This window comes from Culex quinquefasciatus, chromosome 1 (assembly GCF_015732765.1).
Source record: "Culex quinquefasciatus strain JHB chromosome 1, VPISU_Cqui_1.0_pri_paternal, whole genome shotgun sequence".
Lineage (NCBI taxonomy): Eukaryota > Metazoa > Arthropoda > Insecta > Diptera > Culicidae > Culex > Culex quinquefasciatus.
In genome coordinates, this window is record NC_051861.1 from 20,284,751 (window position 1) to 20,303,462 (window position 18,712).

General features: G+C 39.4%; 3 protein-coding genes across 5 annotated transcripts in view; 1 reads left to right on the plus strand and 2 right to left on the minus strand.

Moving 5' to 3' along the window:
* The window catches only part of LOC6037480 (vesicle transport protein GOT1B), a 45,584-nt gene extending 40,395 nt beyond the window's left edge, over positions 1-5,189 (minus strand). For 2 of the 3 annotated variants that reach the window (XM_038257158.1, XM_001847338.2), the window contains exons 1-4: positions 4,822-5,189; positions 4,671-4,762; positions 4,347-4,607; positions 4,234-4,272 (exon numbers count right to left, since the gene is read on the minus strand). In XM_038257158.1, coding sequence (XP_038113086.1) covers positions 4,234-4,272; positions 4,347-4,607; positions 4,671-4,762; positions 4,822-4,846 — 417 coding nt within the window. In that variant the 5' untranslated portion in view covers positions 4,847-5,189. Of the gene's footprint in view, positions 1-4,233; positions 4,273-4,346; positions 4,608-4,670; positions 4,763-4,821 lie in introns of those variants that run through there. The other variant, XM_038257147.1, reaches the window with a different exon arrangement.
* Positions 5,190-9,686: 4,497 nt separating this feature from the next.
* LOC6037481 lies at positions 9,687-15,076 on the plus strand. Its single transcript, XM_038259188.1, has 6 exons — positions 9,687-9,838; positions 10,034-10,262; positions 10,878-12,368; positions 12,433-12,553; positions 12,776-14,095; positions 14,226-15,076. The coding sequence occupies exons 1-5, from the start codon at positions 9,831-9,833 to the stop codon at positions 14,092-14,094; spliced, it is 3,168 nt and encodes a 1,055-aa protein (XP_038115116.1). The 5' UTR covers positions 9,687-9,830; the 3' UTR covers position 14,095; positions 14,226-15,076.
* A 1-nt stretch (position 15,077) lies between these two features.
* On the minus strand, positions 15,078-16,308 carry LOC6037482 (TM2 domain-containing protein CG11103). The gene is made up of 2 exons (XM_001847340.2): positions 15,654-16,308; positions 15,078-15,302 (listed from the first exon to the last, which is right to left on the minus strand). Exon 1 carries the CDS (start codon positions 16,218-16,220, stop codon positions 15,654-15,656), a length of 567 nt encoding a protein of 188 aa, XP_001847392.1. The 5' UTR covers positions 16,221-16,308; the 3' UTR covers positions 15,078-15,302.
* Between the last annotated feature and the right edge of the window lie 2,404 nt (positions 16,309-18,712).

Consider the following 18,712-nt stretch of genomic DNA (forward strand, 5'->3'; position numbering starts at 1 on the left):
AGCTCTGGTTCCTTGCGAGTGTCCTATTTTCTTACCTCCACGTTGGCTTGGTTTTCATGATGACCTAGCTGGTGGCCTGTGGAAACGGATCGTAAACCTTTGACCACCGCGGGTCAGAGTCGAGACGGCTAAAAGAAAGGGGCGCGCGACAATGTGGGAAAGGGAAGTAATTTGTGATTGTAGACGGTATTGTTTTGATTCGCAGTATGTTGAGTCAACTGGTGTGGATGTACCTGAAACATCGCACAACGGGGTTTCTCCTCTCTTCATTCTCAGCTACCACCTATCTCCTATTTTTATTTTGCTCTTCTGATTCCCAATTCTTCACTGATTCTTCTATTTAATATCAATCATTTGATTTTGATTTTACTAACTTTTGATTCTCTTATCTCTCAAAGCTTTTCCACTCTTTTTTACCAATTGATACTGCTGTAACAAACTTTGTTTGTTTGTTTGTTTGCTTTTTTTTTTTTTCCTTAAAAATATACTTTTTTTTAATGTACTAGTAATATCAAGTCTATTTATCATTCGCCTAATCTTTTTTGATTTTATTGCGAATTTATTTATTTGAATAATTCTTTATCTGTCCTATAAATTATCATTACTATAATTTAAGCTTATTTTGTATCTCTTTTTATTAACTATTGTCTAATTTTAAATCTAATACATCTAGCTTCTCATTTTTATTCTTCAAAATACGCTCATCATTCTCTTACTATTGATACTTGATTTTTATCTCTTTTACTGTCAATTGTTTTCAAACTTCACCCTTTTTTTCAAACAAGTGAGGTTTGAGCCCTTACTCAATTTATGGAATGGTTAAAGGATTAACACAAATATTACTATTGTATTTTTGGTAAACTTTTATAACATGCTTAGGACCCAAAATTGTAACAAAACACCGCGACAAAAAAAAATAGCAACAGATAAACAGACTCAACAATAGGGAAGATTTCAGGAGAAAACAATACACAGTAAATAACAATAAGTTTTTGAATTCAAACTAAAAATAAAACAGTTTTTGCTTTAATGAAAGTTGATAGGCACACTATAAATGGTTAGGCGCTTATACTTACATCAAACCCTACTTAATGTACCACCCCCGGCCGAGTTAAAATGCGTAACCGGAAAAGAAGGTGTGCATGCCTGGCACGAACACTCAAAGCGTGTTCTAGCGTGCTGCTCGTACTGACTCAGAGCAAGGGTGAGATGTAGGTGTAAGGGCAGTGCGTGTTCGTCGGGAACCTGGTGCATAAGATCGGTCAAGGCCCGTTCTTACACTGAAAATTGCGAATTGCGAATTGCGAAATTATGAGTTTAATTGCGAAAATCAACAAAAATTAAGAAGCATTTAAGCAGAGTTGAGGATAATGATGTGTTTTATCGTATCATCAGTAAAAATACCATCAGTCAAGCTTCTTTTTTAAATAGGAATTGAAACAAGTTGTCCACTTTTTGCAAGCGATTTTCTCAAATCGCGGTTTTTGGTTTTGTGCCCTAATGAAATGTTTGGCTCGAACTGTGAAGTTTGACATTTATTGAAACAATACAAAATGATTTTTGCCTTCCTCACCTCACTGAGGCAAGGCTATAAAATCACTCAAAAATTGAACTTTTTAAATAAGCCTCCCAGATATACCTTTACGTATACATATCGACTCAGAATCAAATTCTGAGCAAATGTCTGTGCGTGTGGATGGACGTAGAATTTTTTTTCTCACTCACTTTTCTCGGAACTGGCTCGACCGATTTTGTCCGGATCTATGTTTTTGGATTTGCCTTCAGGTTCTTTAAGTCTTTTTAAATTTCATCCGGCTTGGTGCAGTACTTTAAAAGATATGTTCGAAAAACTGTTTTGGTTGATACTAAAAGGGTCATTATTTACATAATTTGAAAGCTCCGGCGGATAGCTGTCGGAACTTTACGCTCAGTGCACGCACACAAACACTGCAGTGCTTTCAAATGGTTCATTAAATTTATCATACCTAGATGGCAGCACTCAGATGTATAGTGTCTTTACTAAGTAGGCGTTAGCCAAAGCTTTCGTAGTGTGTGGTTGCAAGGCTTTTAGGAGGAAGGCAGCAACCACCTTCCGGTGGATTAAGTAACGTTTGTTTATGTTTTTCAATATTTCTCAGGCATTTTTAATATTTGGATTGGACAGTTCTCTAGAAAAAGTTGGGGTTTCAAATATTATTTTAGAGTTTTTTGAGAATACTATTAACAAAAATTGCTATGATTTTTTGCAGTCTTCATGCTTGAAAAAAAAATCAAGAAATATTTTTTGTGAGTTTTTGTCTTATTCCAAACATTTCAAGCATTTTTTTCATATATAATTATTTTTTTTGCAATTCCGTCGTGAAACTACTTACTTTTCCTGTCATTCTTGAACGACGAAATAGCCTACTTTTCTGTACCAAAACTAACAGAATCGAATAGCAACACTTTTCAGCACTTGTTTCGAAAAGTAACACATTTCAACATTTTTTTGATTTAAACGATTTGTTGGCAAAATACATGAAAATTTGACATAAAATTTCACTCAGTGTGTTTTTTTGGAATTGCAAAAAATGTTGTATGGAACTCGTTGCAAAACTTGATTTTTTCAGCACTCTTCGTATTTATCCTACTCGGTGAACCTCGTTGGATAAATGTACGACTCGTGCTGAAAAAATCCTCTTTTTGCAACTTGTTGCATAAACTACTATTATAATGGATCAGAGTATTCGCAGAACACTGAATTGCACATTAAACAAGAGTAGTTTAGCGAAAATAAACAGAAACAATTTTTATAAAACTGTCATGAGATATTTTTTGAGAGATTTATTTATTTAAATATGAGCAATTAAAGACAAAATATCAAAAATAAAAATTTCTGCGGCTTTTTATTCATTCACATAAATTTAAAAAAAATGTGAGTATTGAAAATTAACTAATCTTTAGACATCTTTAAGTAAAATAATTTGCGTTCTTATAAAATCGGACAGAAAATGTAATGTGATTTACATTTAAAAAATGACAGGTACAGAGAACGCTGTACCTACTTCAATTTATTTCGTAGTTTACACTTCAATTTGTTATGAAAATTGCAATCTTTCTATAAACATTTAAAATATGTGATTATATTTGTGCATTGAAACCAAAAACTTCAAAATAAAGGTGGGAAAGGGGGGGGAATGAAGTTCTTGAAAATCAGCCAAGGGGGGAATGGAACGCAAAAGGTTGAGAAACACTGCCATAGACCGAAGATATGTGCCTGATGAAAATAGGCATATTTCCCCGATTTGTCATTGTTTGGCATCTTTTCGGTTTCACTAAAAAGTGACGAACAGCCAATTTTAACTACCGGAAGGCTTTAGAAAAAAATGCTTGACGCTTTTACTTCTAAACCGAATTAAGGTACAAGTAAAACTTTTGAGTAAAAATTCACCAAAGAAAAAAGAACAAATGCAACATAAATAACCATCCAGATTTTCAAGCGAAGATGGCGTTACGAATGGTGCACGCCCGAAATGTCAAAATCACGCAGTGGTACCACCATTACGGAATAGTGTGCCATGGCATGACAGCCACACTTTTCCTCTTCGCTTAAAAATCTGAACACTTCCCACGCTAGCAATCGTTTAAGAAAAGTCCACCACCAGCAAACCCAACCACCAAGGGAGATTCTTTCTAACCAATCAACCAACGCACTCCGATTTCGACCATTTACAACCATGTTTTGTCCTTAATGTGAACGGATAAAAAGCAAACTTTAAAAAATACATTCATATTACACACTAGAACTTTTATTCCTTTTCCAAATCTCGTCGTCTCGTTACACTCTACTCTTCCGTTTTTGTTTAGCTTAACTACACACGCACACGTGCTGATGATGCCCTCATGTCGTTTATTGTTGTAAGTAGATCTAACAGTAAATAAATACACATTCAGAGACCACACTTAAAGGGGGGAAGGCTCGCGGACATCTTATTCATACGCTCTGGATTGTTGCCTTCATTTCTTCGCAGCTACAGAAAAATGTTTAAAAAAGTAATGCAATGATTTTTTTTTGGTACTTCGCGACACGATCTAGCATTAGCTGCGGCGGAACAAACCCGGACACGGAGCGTGATTGATTCGTTAGATGTTTCCTTCCTTTTTTTCTACATAAACTGCGCACATGTGAGTGTGAATAGCACGCCCTACTTTACGTGGCTTTTTTGGGGGAGAGGGTCCTTATTGCTATCATACCGTTGTCCGGTTCGAGTCACCCGCCAGTTTGTCGACGACCTGTTGAAGCAAAATAAAATAAAAACATTAAAAATTGTTGTTCTAATACTGTTTTCTTCAACCATTCAACTCACCTTGCTCACGCCGGGCATGTTGAGGAAGTTACCCAGAATCGGTACCCTCCGCAGGAAGTTAATGGCCACCGGGAAGAATCCACTAAACAGCAGGATGAAACCGTACGTTTCGATGAGCATTCCGATCAGCGGAAAGCCCAACAGTACGATCAAGATTCCGCCGAAGAATGCAATCGACGCCTTGACCTTGTGCTTCTGGAAAAAGAACCGGAACGTCCGCTCCAGCCCGATCACACAGGCCAAACCGCAGATGAAAAGAATCTGGAGAAATCAAAATTCAAGTTACGACGAAAGAAACGTTAAGAAGCAAGTTGTTTAACTCACGTTTCCAATCGCCAGCAGACCCTTGTCAAACAGTAGCAGAACTCCAAGAAACAGGAAGGCCACTCCGAATCCGGCCAAGCCGACGCCGATTTCTAAAAATAAACATTCGCATTAATCCTACTTAATTGCAATTAATAAATGAGTATCTTACTTTGGGTGTCACTAATTTCAAACATTTTAAACTACAGTCTGGAATCGTTTTGTATTAAGAATGAATAAAAGGATAGATTCCGGTTCCACCAACGAAACAGAATGGTCTCAAAAGATCTTCCACGTCATTCACGACGTCGCTGGAGGGAAAATCGACGATAAAGTATCCTAGCCTAATATCCTCAAATGCATGGTTTTGAATTAATTATTCATTAGCAATATCGACGACAAATGCACCACTTTTCACCCCTCAGTTTCAATTTTGACAAAGAAAATCAAATTATTCGCAAATTTGTAACTCTGCTCATCAAATCCTGCGAGAAATTTTGGGTTGGCAAAAATCAACACACAACACAAGGGATGACGTTTGTCAGGAACTGTCAAAGTACAGTAAGCTGCCGAACTTTGGTCTGTCCATTTTGTTCCCGCGGGTCCTTCCAAACATGACGACACCACATATAATTTTTACCCAAAATTGGTGCCACGAGTGTCACGTTGGCAGTTATCTACACTTTCAGTCTCGCTCTCAGTAAAAGTTAAGAAAACTGGAGAACAGATCAAAATCATGAATTTGTGCGTTGGGTTTGTTGATAAGTTATTATATTATGAAAAAAGGGAAAAATTAAAAAGATCAGAGAAGTTTTTTTTTAAATAAAAACTTAACCTTAAAAAACGTGCTAAAACTTTTTGAGCGTGTGAAACCATTTTGACAAAAACGTGATCCACGTTGATGCAACAGTGATGTCAGTTTGATTGGCGTGCCAGCGTATTGCAGATGAGCCGATATTCTACAGACCTTTCTATGGCATTTTTGATCGATACTAATTTTGGATTGCCATTTCAGCAAAATCGTCAAAAAGTGACTTCCATTTCATTAGGGCTCATAACTTGTGTAAACAAGAGTGTGTCCTTCTCACACCATATGTAAACTGTCATTTTCGCCTGCTCCAGACCAAAATCCATGATAGAGCTGTCAGACCAAAAAGTAAACAATCTTGGTTGTAGATAGAGGTGCACAGAAATCAAGAAAAAACAATTTGGAACCAAATTTATTTTTTTCCAGTTCTGTTTTTGGGCTGCAAAATTATTCAATTCAATTCAATTCAATTCTTCTTCATGTTCTTCTTTCATTTTTGGAGCATGTTATTGATCCTTGCACTGTAACTTGGATTTGGCCCGCACTTTTCTCTCGCACTATTGACAACAAAATTTCAAAAAACTAGGCAACCAGCAGTTGTTTATTTACATTTCCAGTCACAGTTTTCACCAAACTGGACATTCGCACATTAAAATTGCGATTGCCAGGTGAGCAACATCGGCTCGCTTAGATCATTTTTTGATAAAATTAAAATTTTTCCAAGCCAGTTTTACAAGTCGCAATAGTGCGATCGATAGCAATCATTTAGTGCGAAGTCCAAGTTAGTGAGAATTGCGCAATACAATTTTTTTAAATTTATAATCATAATTGGTCAATTGGGTACTAAAGCCCTATGTCAATTAATAGGAGGTTAATATTTCCAAATTGATTTAAAAATCCATTTTAAACTCTTTGTGGTCGTACAAAGGATCATTGTACTAAGAAAAATACTCTCTATCGCTGTAAACAATAATATCTGCAATCTTAGCTTCATTTTAGGACCCAATTCAACGTTTATTTTTCGAGAAAGCATGTTACAATTTTATTTGATTTATAATCACAATTGGGTCCTAAAATTAGGCTTATTTTTTAATATTATTGTTCACAACGATAAAGCTTATTTTTCTGAGTACAATGACCCTTTGAACAACCGCTAAGGATTTAAAATGGATTTTTAATTCAATTTAAAAAAGTTAACATCTCAGCCCTTCTTGACAAGAAGGTCCTACTTGACAGTTTGTCATTTCTTTTTTTGCATTAAAATGAAAAAAAGTGCTCAGAAATGGTTTTTAATCGTGTTTTTTTACCGTTTTACATAAAAATATACATAGGGCTTTATTAATTGTAATTGATTGTTTATTTGTGACGAGAGCCTGTTAGTTTACAACTTCTTATCAGGTTAAGGAGGTAACTTTAAAATAGAAAACGGAGATAAATAAAACAACCAAATGGATGAAAAAAAAATAAAAATTGTACCCAATTGATCAATTAGGTTCGAAATAGGAATTGAAAAACTAACAGCAGAGCAATTCTCTACGAAATCGGTCATTTTTCTTAAATTTTAATTTGTGTATTTTTTTAATCCAGCTGAAACTTTTTTGGTGCCTTCGGTATGCCCAAAGAAGCCATTTTGCATCATTAGTTTGTCCATATAATTTTCCATACAAATTTGACAGCTGGCCATACAAAAATGATGTATGAAAATTCAAAAAACTGTATCTTTTGAAGGAATTTTTTCATCGATTTGGTGTCTTCGGCAAAGGTGTAGGTATGGATATGGACTACACTGGAAAAAAAAATATACACGGTAAAAATTTTTTTGGTGATTTTTTATTTAACTTTTTGTCACTAAAACTTGATTTGCAAAAAACACTATTTTTATTTAATTTTTTTTTTATTTGTTTTAGAGGACATCAAATGCCATCTTTTCAGAAATTTCCAGGTTGTGCAAAAAATCTTTGAGCGAGTTATGAATTTTTGAATCAATACTGATTTTTTCAAAAAATCGAAAAATTGGTCGCAAAAATTTTTGAACTTCATTTTTTGATGTAAAATCAAATTTGCAATCAAAAAGTACTCCAGGGAAATTTTGAAGAAGTGCACCGTTTTCAAGTTAAATCCATTTTTAGGTGACTTTTTTGAAAATAGTTGAAGTTTTTAAATTTTTAAAATTAGTGCACATGTTTGCCCACCTTTGAAAAAAATATTTTTGAAAAGCTGAGAAAATTCTCTATATTTTGCTTATTCTGACTTTGTTGATACGACCCTTAGTTGCTGAGATATTGCCATGCAAAGGTTTAAAAACCGGAAAATTAATGTTTTCTAAGTCCCACCCAAACAACACGCCATTTTCTAATGTCGATATCTCAGCAACTAACGGTCCGATTTTCAATGTTGAATTATGAAACATTCGTGAAATTTTCCGATCTTTTCGAAAATATATTTTTGCAATTCCGTCGTGAAACTACTCACTTTTCCTGTCATTCTTCAACGACGAAATAGCCTACTTTTCTATACCAAAAATAACAGAATCGAATAGAAACACTTTTCAAAATAAATGCTGAAAAGTTCTACTTTTCAGCAGTCAAATGGGTGCTGAAAAGTTGAACTTTTCAGCACTTCTTTCGAAAAGTAACACTTTTCAACATTTTTTTGATTTAAACGATTTATTGACAAAATATATGAAAATTTGACTTAAAATTTCACTCAGTGTGTGTTTTTTGGAATTGCAAAAAATGTTGTATGGAAATCGTTGCAAAACTTGATTTCTTCAGCACTCTTCGTATTTATCCAACTCGGTGAACCTCGTTGGATAAATGCACGACTCGTGCTGAAAAAATCCTCTTTTTGCAACATGTTGCATAAACTACTATTTCAATTTTTTAAAAAATGGATTTAACTTGAAAATGGTGCACTTTATTAAAATTTAACTAGAGTACTTTTTGATTGCAAATTTGATTTTACATCGAAAAATGAAGTTCAAAAATTTTTGCGACCAATTTTTCGATTTTTTGAAAAATAAGTATTGATTCAAAAATTCTCAAAGATTTTTTGCACAACCTGGAAATTACTGAAAAGTTGGCATTTGATGTCCTCTAAAACATATAAAAAAATTCCAGTGTAGTCCATATCCATATCTGCAACTTTGCCGAAGACACCAGATCGATCAAAAAATTCCTTCAAAAGATACAGATTTTTTAATTTTCATACATCATTTTTGTATGGCCAGCTGCCAAATTTGTATGGAAAATTATATGGACAAACTAATGATGCAAAATGGCTTCTTTGGGCATACCGAAGCCACCAAAAAAGTTTCAGTCGGATTAAAAAATACAAAAAAAAAATCGAATGACCGAAATCTGAGAGAACTGCTCAGCAGATTTAATCCTCGTTCATCCATCCTCAATGTTTTGAAATCTTGAATCAGAATGTTTCCATCAAACAAAGGATTTCTTTGTGTTGTCTGTAGATGTAAAATTATACCTAGTGATATTTTTTTCATTTCAATTTACTATTTCTGGACCCTGAATTCAGAACCATCATTGCCCCAAATGTGAAGGACACCATCTAGGGGAAATATACCCATTTTAATCACACTAAGCCGTTCGACCAATTCTCATCACTTTTGCCGTTTCTGCTATTAAATCAACATGGAGAGTTGCTTGCTCACTTTTATTTGAGCTATTTATTACTTTGGAACAGTCAAAAACACTTTATATAAGCTGTAATTCATGATCAAAGTGCTGATAGGCCGATAATATAAATAGGCTGAGAAAGGGTATAGTTCCCCTACCACCTTAAAGATACATAATCTTTAAAATTATAAAAACCTCAAAATTTTTAAAAAATTCAAAATCTTTTTAAATTTTGAAATATTAAAAAATTTAAAAAAAATTAAATTCCAAAAATTTCCAAATTTTAGGAATTTTGATCCAAGAACAGCCTTTTTCCACTTTTTATTCCCTTCTTCCCCAGAGCTACTCCCCAGTCACGAAATATTCTTGCAGAGCTGGTTCTGCCAGAATCCTGCTAGAACGATGGAACATTTCTGCTAGAATGCTGTAAGAATATCCAGCTCTGTGAGAACTCTGCTAGAATCCTGCTAGAACGTCGTGACTGGGTCTGTGATTCTTCTCTGCAGACATGATACTTAAACACCTTGCCGAATTTTCCCCAACCCCTCTACAAACTTATCAGCAAACTTTCTGGCCCCCCTTCCAATCTTCACGAACTCACGAAAACAAAAATGGCGTCCGCGGGTTTGTTTTTATTGCGTGAGTGCTAGAGTAAACATTGGACCAAAAATTTGGGGTTTTTAATGGATTTAATGTGAATTTTGAAGCCGGAAATCGGTTTGCGAATGTGCCAGCAATATGAAGAGGTAGGATGCGGACCGGAACCGATCCGGGATGGGTCGGTTTTGATGCTCCGAAAGTTGGGTCGATTTCCCTTCACCACTCCTCGGTGGGTGGCCGGAGTGGCGTGGAAAATCGGATTGCGAAACTATTGCCCAATTTGGAGGGGGGGTCGAATTTTCCGACCTTAATGAGTTAAAATGCATCTTATTTTGTTGCAGAAAACTAAACACTTTGGAGTTGAGGAGGCTGAGGGACGGTGGCCAGCAGCAGAATGAAGAGATTGAACTTTCGCCCAGTAAAAAGAGGTCAACGGAGAGCGGTGGCAGGGGAGCAGTTCCGAGGGTCAGCGCCGCAAGGAATCTCTTCTGTGGCGGAACGAGGACCAGGGAAGATCCCCGGGAACATCAGGATTTGACCCGCGAGGAAATTGCGCTCATGTTTATGGAGGTGAGTTGCATGCACTGAGAGAAGTTGACACGTAGAGTTGATGACTGGAAGATTATGATTTCTTACATATTTCTCTTTAAGTTTATGCGTTGAATGGTCTCAATTTATCGTGAACTACAAATTTTGAAGCTAATAAATATTATTAGTGCTTTCAGATTGGATAAAACCAAATTGCTAACCAAAATCCTATAAGGCTTACTAGGCACAGTGAAAAAATATATAATTTAACTCAAAAATGACGAACTCCTCGTCACAGTGTCCTGATGCAAACAATGATCGAGCTGTAGCTGTCACAGCCCTGTGAAGTATGTTGGAGACTAATATCGGGCAGTCAGTCAAAAAAACCAGCTAGAAGTCGCCTGACAAAAAATTTTTTGCTAGAAAGAGAAAGGAAACCTGATGCAAACAAACGTCCAGCTGTCATGTAAACATATTTTGAATGTGTTGGTTTATATCTCTGACATTTCATGAGTACACTCTGATGAGAAAATATTCATTTTGAGCTAAACACGACTGAACCATTATTTTTTCAGTGGGCCAATCCACTTTTTGTGATTTTTAAAAGCAATCGACCTGAGAAAATGTCTGAAATGATTTTAAAATTTCCCCGTCCAGGTTTCGGAGAAAATCGACCGCTGTTTCGACTTTGACATCCAAAAGTGGCTGGACCGGTACGAAGCGCGGCGCCACGGCGAGGAAACCAACTTCCCGGAGGCGGCCATGCTCGTAATGAGTGCCGCCCAGATTTACGGCCGCAAGGTGGACTACCTGGAGGACATAATCATGCACATGGGCCAGGACCAGAAGGCTCGCGAGGACAACGAGGACGGGGGGAAGCAAACCGCGGACAAACCGGTTGGGCGGAGGCGAGCTGCCCGGTTTCAGCCTCAATCGTTGTCGGATTGTTTCAGTGATTTGGAGTTTTCCAGCGTGGATCGGAAGATGGTCGCGCTTGGGTCGCTGGTGGCTCCGTTCGAACGGATCGGCGTCGATCGGAGGAATAAGTTCCAGCAGATGCAGGAGCTGTGCAACGAACTGCGAACCATGCCAACGAAGCAGCGCCGACAGGAGATTCTAAACAGGCTGCGGGACGAAGCCAACATTCCGCCAATCATGTCCAGCCATACGGCCGCGAGGAAGAACCAGATTCTGGACCTGGAGTCGGGCGAAACGATCGGCACGCGGTACGACTTCCAGATCTTTCTGAACTTTATCGATGTGCGAACGGGATCGCTCCGTCCGGAACACGACCTAAAGCGATTCTTCCAGCGGTGCGACGTAATCGACTATTTGTACGAACAGCAGGAGGGCGAACGAGACCGGGATGAGTGCACGCCACCGAGGCCGGTGTTTCCGTTGAAGCCACGCGAGTTCAAGATGTACATTCCGCCGGAATATCTGCGCGAACGGTACCGCATCGAGCTTGAAGACACTTCGGACTTTGACAACGAGCTGCACCGGGCCAAGAGCAGCAATTTCCGGAAGGATCCCATCTGGAAGCTGATGAATGGCCAACCTCCGCCACCTTCTCAGGAGGAACCTGTCGTTGAACTCGACGGTTCTCCGGAGGACGTTTCATTCTCCAACGTGCTATCATCGTCCAGGTTGGACACCACTATGACGGAGGATTCGGAGCCAAATTCCAGCCAAGAAACAACCCCCGAAGAAGCGACCGAACTCAACTCCAGCCAGGAATCGACCATCGAGCAAGAACCATCGTCCCAGACGACGGATATCATCAGCGACGCGCCAGAACCGGAACTGATGGCCCTCGAGAACCAACAGCCACCTTCAACCGTCCCATCCGACCCGACCCAGCAAATTAGCCAGTCCCGGCTCAGCATGGAATCGGCTGACGAGGGAATCGGTGGCGATCGGGAATCGCTGCTGTCGCGGTCCTGCTCGCTGGACAAGTTGAGCGAGTGCTCGCCGGAGCCGCCGCTGTTTTTCTGCTCCGGAACCGTCCTCGCGACGACTGCGCCGAAAACGACCATCTCGCTGAAGCCGGCGCTGCTGAGCTTGAACCTGCTCAAGATACCCGAGTGTCACCTGCGGAAGCATCTGATATTTGCGCTGACGGCGGAGTACCGGAAGATGAAGATGGATGTGAGAGCTTCGTAGTCGGTTGCATTTTCGGTATTAAATTCTAAAATGATTTATTTATTTGCAGTTGGTGAGAAAGAGCAGCTCCAAAGGGAAGGACATCTTTACGCTGAAGCTGTACAGCTTGAGTCACCGAGCTCCGAAGAATCCGGAATGGGTGAGGCGGCCCAGCACACCGGAGTTGGAAGGTAGGTTCAAAGGCCATCCCATCGTTAGATCCAAAATTTGCAAACAGGCTTTGCACTTACCCGTATCCATGACACTAGTAGATCTCCACTGCTCGCACGCTCAAGACTGACTGACGAGATTTTCTCCAAAGCCGAAGCTTTTATACCAACAGCTCCGAGCAAACCATAAACAAAGGGGCGGGGCTTAAAAAACCACCATAATTTTTTTAATTTTTTTTTTAGACTTTCTCGGCTTCGACGATTTTGCGGAGATTCTAGACGGTCCTCACGGCAAGAGTCTCTACAGTTTGGCACCGCCGAGCGACGGTCCGCCGTCGATAGGGTCCCGAGCGTCCACTCCGGAACTGGACTTTTTCGGCTTTCAAAATGACGATCCGGAACTGGACGAACGAAAGCCTGTCGATGATGGCACCAAACAGGAATTTGTAGCGAATGACAACACGGTCGCACCGGAGGTAAAACAATCGGTCCAACCCGGATCGCAGCAGTCCACTCCGACGCGAACAATGTCCCGCGATTCGGGCATTTCCGACGATCAGAACGGTGGGGATCGGAGGAGAAGCGATTCCACCGAGGAGACGCCGGCTACTTCCGCGCAAACCGACGAACCATCTACCGCGGGGCCCCTTCTGGCTCCGGAATCTTCCCTAAACAGTGAAAAGTACCTGCAGAGCGTCACGGAAGCGAAAGAACTCATCGAGAAGGTCAACAATTGGCACCGGAAGTTGAAACCGATCCTCGCACTATCCGAGAAGCGAAACCACTTTGACATCCACGCTTACGGGACGGAAATCATCAACTCGTTCGGACCGGAAGTGGCGGAGGAACCGTCTTCGCCCCAGCTGATCAACTTTGCCCAGGTCATGGAGCAGAAGCAGGAGGACTTTACGGCGCGGTACTTCCTGTCGATGCTGATGCTGGCCAACACGAACAACGTGGAGATTGTGGCGCGGAACCAGGACCCGAGCCGGCTAACCCAGAAGGAGGACATCGAGCTGCGACTGCTGAGCCGGAAGCGACACCACCAGGAAATGGAGAGCATGGGCGAACGGATACCGTGTGACAATACGCAGCTCGACGAGGGCAAGCCGGGTCGGGGCAAGAAGCGAAAGCGACGACAGATCGCGGAAGAGGAAGCGAAATTCGGCGAACCGGAAGCGATCGGCGGAGTTCAGCGACTACGCGTGGCAGACGACGACTGCGACGAAGGCTTCCTGGACAACATTCGCCGGATGTATCCGGATGTGAACGGCGAGGAGACTATGCGGAAGCGGATGGCGTTCCGTCGGGGGATGCGACGCTGTGCGTACGGGCTGTCAACCGATGAGCGGTTGGCGGAAGAGAAACCGCCGCCTCCAACCGCGACGGAACAAGACCCGGACGAGGTTCTGTCGGTGGATTTGCTGACAAACGAAGCTGTGATTATGGCCGCCCCGTGTGTTCCACCGGTGGCCGTGGACGATGATCCGTGCTGCTCCAAGAGTTTGTACTCGACGGCAGAATCCGGCTACGAGTCGATGCTCGGCGGAAGCTTGCTTTGAGGTTAGAATTTTGACAGTTCCCATCTTTCAACGGAATATTTCATCAGCCAACTTTGACCAATGTTAAAGATGGTCAATCAAAATGTTTTAAGGGATTCAACTTTAAACCAAATTATTGTTTATCGTTGCAGGTCCAGTTTTGCACCCGGGAACCCAACCACTCACACAGGGCGAACCTCTCTAGCACGTGTTCATAAAGAGTTTGTTTATTTTGTAGGAATAGTTTGTTGACTAATTAGGGCGAATTTCGCGAACAATTTTGACACAGGATCCTTGCGTACAGCAGTACTACCTTTTGCACCCTTAGCTACCTTTACTCCCAGTACAAACTGATAACACAGAATTCCCATGTTATAGTTTTTAGAACTAAACCAGTGACTTTACTTCAAGCATTTCTTCATCATTGATTAACTCATCTTTGACCCATCTAGTTTATTTTTACGTACTTTGGAGTTATATTTACACCACTATTATTTACTATAATTTATAATAAATTTAATTGCTTTCTTGTTTTTGAAGGAAACATAACTTTAGGCTGGTTCGGCTTATATTTCCATTTAAACTTTTTTTTTTGCATTCTGAATAGCATTTTTCATCCCATTTAAAACACGCATTACCTTTAATTTTCACCACACTTTCCACAATTAGTTTTAAGCATTAAACGAAACCTGCGTTTTGCACGTAATTTACATTTTCCCTTCGTAATAGCGTTTAGTTTTAACAACCCAATTGGTACTATATTTTGAAACTACTTGATCAGAACAGTGTTAAAAAACAAATCTAGCGACTCTTTAGCGTGATTGCTGTAAATAAGAAAAGTAATTTCAAAACGCAACAATGACTAATCAAAGTCCTTGGATATCGGATATACTTTGCAAAGAACCTGACAGAGATGAATAATGAAGCAGAAAAAAAGGAAATAAGCAGAAGTTGAATTGTAACATAGTTCGGTATATTTTTTGTAATAAAACGCAAATGAAAACTAAACATTGTTTTTGTTTTTTTGTTCATTTAATTTAAATTTAATCCTAAATTTAAAATCGCAGTCTGCTCATCAATTCATAACTCAGTGAATTTTGGTTTTAACATAAACAAGCTATTTCTTAAACTTTTATAACTAGAGCATTTTGTATTTACATATTAGCAGAAGAAAGTCTTCCAGAAGCCACATCGGATGCTGCTAAGTAAGTTTGGCTTTTGAAAATTTCCTGGAAATATTTTAAATATTATTATCTCAATGGGTTTAATTTGATCCGAACATTTTTTTTTAATCATTTAAACAAAAAAAAAACTTAATAAAATCGTTTTGAAAAAAAGGTCTTTGAAAGATGACTGAAATATTTTTTTTTATTCTGAAAAGTCAAAAAGGTCGAAGTTAGCATAAGAATTTCGTTGCTTCTTGAATTCAATCATACATGGAAGAATTTTGAAATAAATAAATATAAAAAGTTTAAAATTTGGTTCTTTTAATGATTATTTTCCATAAAATAAAAACCTATAAAAAGATTCTTCAAGCAAGGGAAAAAATAATATAAAATAAATATCACTTTCCAACCTACCTAAACCTTGGTGTTCCAATTGCTCCCGTCCTCCGGCAGCAGGTTGTTCGTGAGCAGCAACACAATGTCCACAATCCACCAGATGCCGATCCCGCCCAGCGTCAGCAGCTTCCCGACCGCCGTTCCCGTCTGCCCTAAACAGAACCGGTCCATGCCCAAAAAACCCAACAGGATGCTGTACAGCAGCGTCGTCACAAAATAATGGTCCGTGTACTTGACGCACGGGAACCCGTCCCGCATGAACTCCCGCGGTCCCCAGCATTCGATATTCTGGAACACCTCGCACTTGACCTTGGTCGTTTCGACGTCGTCGTAATAAACGCCCCCGAACTTGACACACCCGTGGCCCAGCTCATCCCGGGCCGTGTGGTTGCCCTTGTGGTCCACCGGTTCGTCGCAGTCCATAAACTCCAGCGACAGGAAGGAACACTTGACCAACGGCGAAAGCGGATTGAACTCGTTCGACTGGTTTATGGAGGCCGCGTCCTTGTCCTTGGTGTTTTGGTGGGCCGTCTCCACGATGAGGATGCTCGTGATGAGCAGCAGAAAGAGCCGATTCTTGATCATTGCGGGACGGAGAGATTCTGATCTTTTTTCAACGAGATTGTTTTTGTTTACCTTTTGGATTTCTGTAATGCCACACTCTAAATAAAAAATAGGCAGAAATTATCATAAAACGAATTCACACTTCTACACTGAGAATCAGCGTTACACATTCTTTAGTTCACTTTTACACACTTTTATCGGATTTTTAACTATTCGACGCCAACATTTCAAAAAGCATCATGTACAAACCATGAGTTTTGAGAAAAACGGATTTGAATGTTGAGCATCCATTTTCAATTCCCATTTTTATATAAAAGCGAAATAAAAAGTTCTAATGAAAACAAACGATAAAAAACGTTGCTTTTATTGATACTTGATCATCCAAATTCAATAAAACATTATTTCCGTAATTTTATTTGAGAAAAACAAACATAACTTCTTTTGAAATTACCAACGTATATATCACCCTGCTGTCATTGAGGGGGACGCTTTGTTATGATTCGTTTTTCTTCGCCGAATGTACATGGCGCTTTGTTCATGTTGCTTTTTTCGTCACGAGGTTCATGTAGTCTTTTGTTTGACAGGTTGACAGGGCTATATAAACAGGGACTGCTGATGGGGCAGAGACTTGTTTATGTTACTTTATTTAAAATCATGATTAAACAGACTTTACTGAAGTAACTTTTGCTCATTTTTGGTGGAGAGGTAGCTTATTAGGAGTGCTTTCAGAATATGCAATAACTCAGAAAGTGTCAAAATGTACATGATGCATTTTAAAATGTTACACCCTTACCAAAAATCATGACTTTTGGAGTTCCAAATCCCACTTTTCATACGATTTTTTCAGTTCAACCCATATAACCATTTTTATGGTTGTAGTACCTAAACTTTAAAAATCGTATGAAAAGTGGGATTTGGAACTCAAAAATCATGATTTTTGTTAAGGGTGTACCTGGGTGCAGAATAGTGGTCCGCAAAGCGGCCTCAATTTAGAACTGTCAAAGCGGAACCAATTTACTGTTTGAAAAATGATGCCAAGAAGTGGCAAGTATTGTAATCGATCTATAATTTATTTTGTCAGGAATAAAAAAGTCAGGGGGTAGCGAAGAAGCCGCCATCTTGGAAGTTCAGATAACAAACACTCAGAATCAGTATTATTCATATTACTTTGGTAACACGAAGTGTGTTATCCTGGTTAAACTCTTAAATGTTAAATGTTAAACCATGCAAATGTGTAAACCCAAACTGAAAAATTTGTAATGCCGATTCACAGTGTACGGGCGCACTGTTTGATCGACCAAAAGAAAAAAAAAGCAAAAAAAGGTAAACAGAAAAATCACTTTTTTCGATATGAATTTTCAGTCAATATTGGGATGGAATCTCCAAGGATATGATAGAATTTGGCATCAGAAACACAATTCACGTGTTTTTTCAGGTATTTATCGTTTGAATTGCGGGAAATTTGAAAATCAGATACCAAAACAATGATTTGTTATGGGCTACCATTTGACAGCTAGTGCTTTTGTTGTGGGCTCTCATTTGACAACCGTGCTAATGTCGACTGTTGTCAGTTTGCTTTGGTCGGAATAGGGTTGCCATCCCCCCGAAAAAAGTCGAGGGCGTCAAGCTTTTGAGGTATTCAAAGTCAACAAATCTTAAGAAAAGAGATGAAATCGAGATTGTCATGATTCGTCGCTTACATTTCAATAAGCGCTATGTGTCACGCAAAACCTATCTTTACGAATTGTTTACGACGAATTATCAGTAATTCTGACGCAATTTGCCGTCACGTGGAAAACAAAAAAGGCCTCTTTTGGCAGCTCATCGTTTAGTCTACGAACAAAAAAAGCACGAAGAACTTATTTTTTCAGCGAAAACTTTAATATCATCAGATCCTAAATGTTTTAAAACGAGTCTCTTCATCAGCAAAAAATATGTCACGCTTGAGCTTGAACAAAGCCTTCTACTTTGTTTATGTTTACAGATGTAGTGCAGTTGTATTAGTGAAGAGCAGTGGGGACCATTCGGAAATCACGTTACGCATTCTGGCTTTTCAGCACCCAGGGGTGTACTGTCGTATTGGTACGTTCGTTTGATTGTTAGTTCCGCACACTGTAACTGAAAATCGCACTTTGCTGAGTTCGTTTTGCACCTCCCATACGATTTTTTCAGTTCAACTACGAATACACTTTTTTGTGTAATCGCAGTCGAATTGAAAAAATCGTATGAAAAAGTGCGATAACGAACTCAGCAAAGTGCGATTTTCAGTTACAGTGCACTGAGTGCCGCACTCAAAGCTGTCAAAGTGTTTCTTTGAAGAAACTCGCGTTAGTTCCGCACGAGTTTCGCCGCCATCTTGGAACTGAAACTCTAGTGCCGCCCAATTGGGTCCTAAAATGAAGCTTAGATTGCTGATATTATAGTTTACAGCGATAAAGCTTATTATTCTGAGTACAATGACCCTTTGTACGACCACAAAGAGTTTAAAATGGATTTTTAAATCAATTTTAAAA

Coding starts and splice junctions, on each gene's coding strand:
- LOC6037481 (XM_038259188.1), top strand. Junction 10,263..10,877: donor TTGCGCTCATGTTTATGGAG/GTGAGTTGCATG, acceptor TTCCCCGTCCAG/GTTTCGGAGAAAATCGACCG. Junction 12,369..12,432: donor ACCGGAAGATGAAGATGGAT/GTGAGAGCTTCG, acceptor ATTTATTTGCAG/TTGGTGAGAAAGAGCAGCTC.
- LOC6037482 (XM_001847340.2), bottom strand. CDS start 16,220: ATGATCAAGAATCGGCTCTTTCTGCTGCTCATCACGAGCATCCTCATC.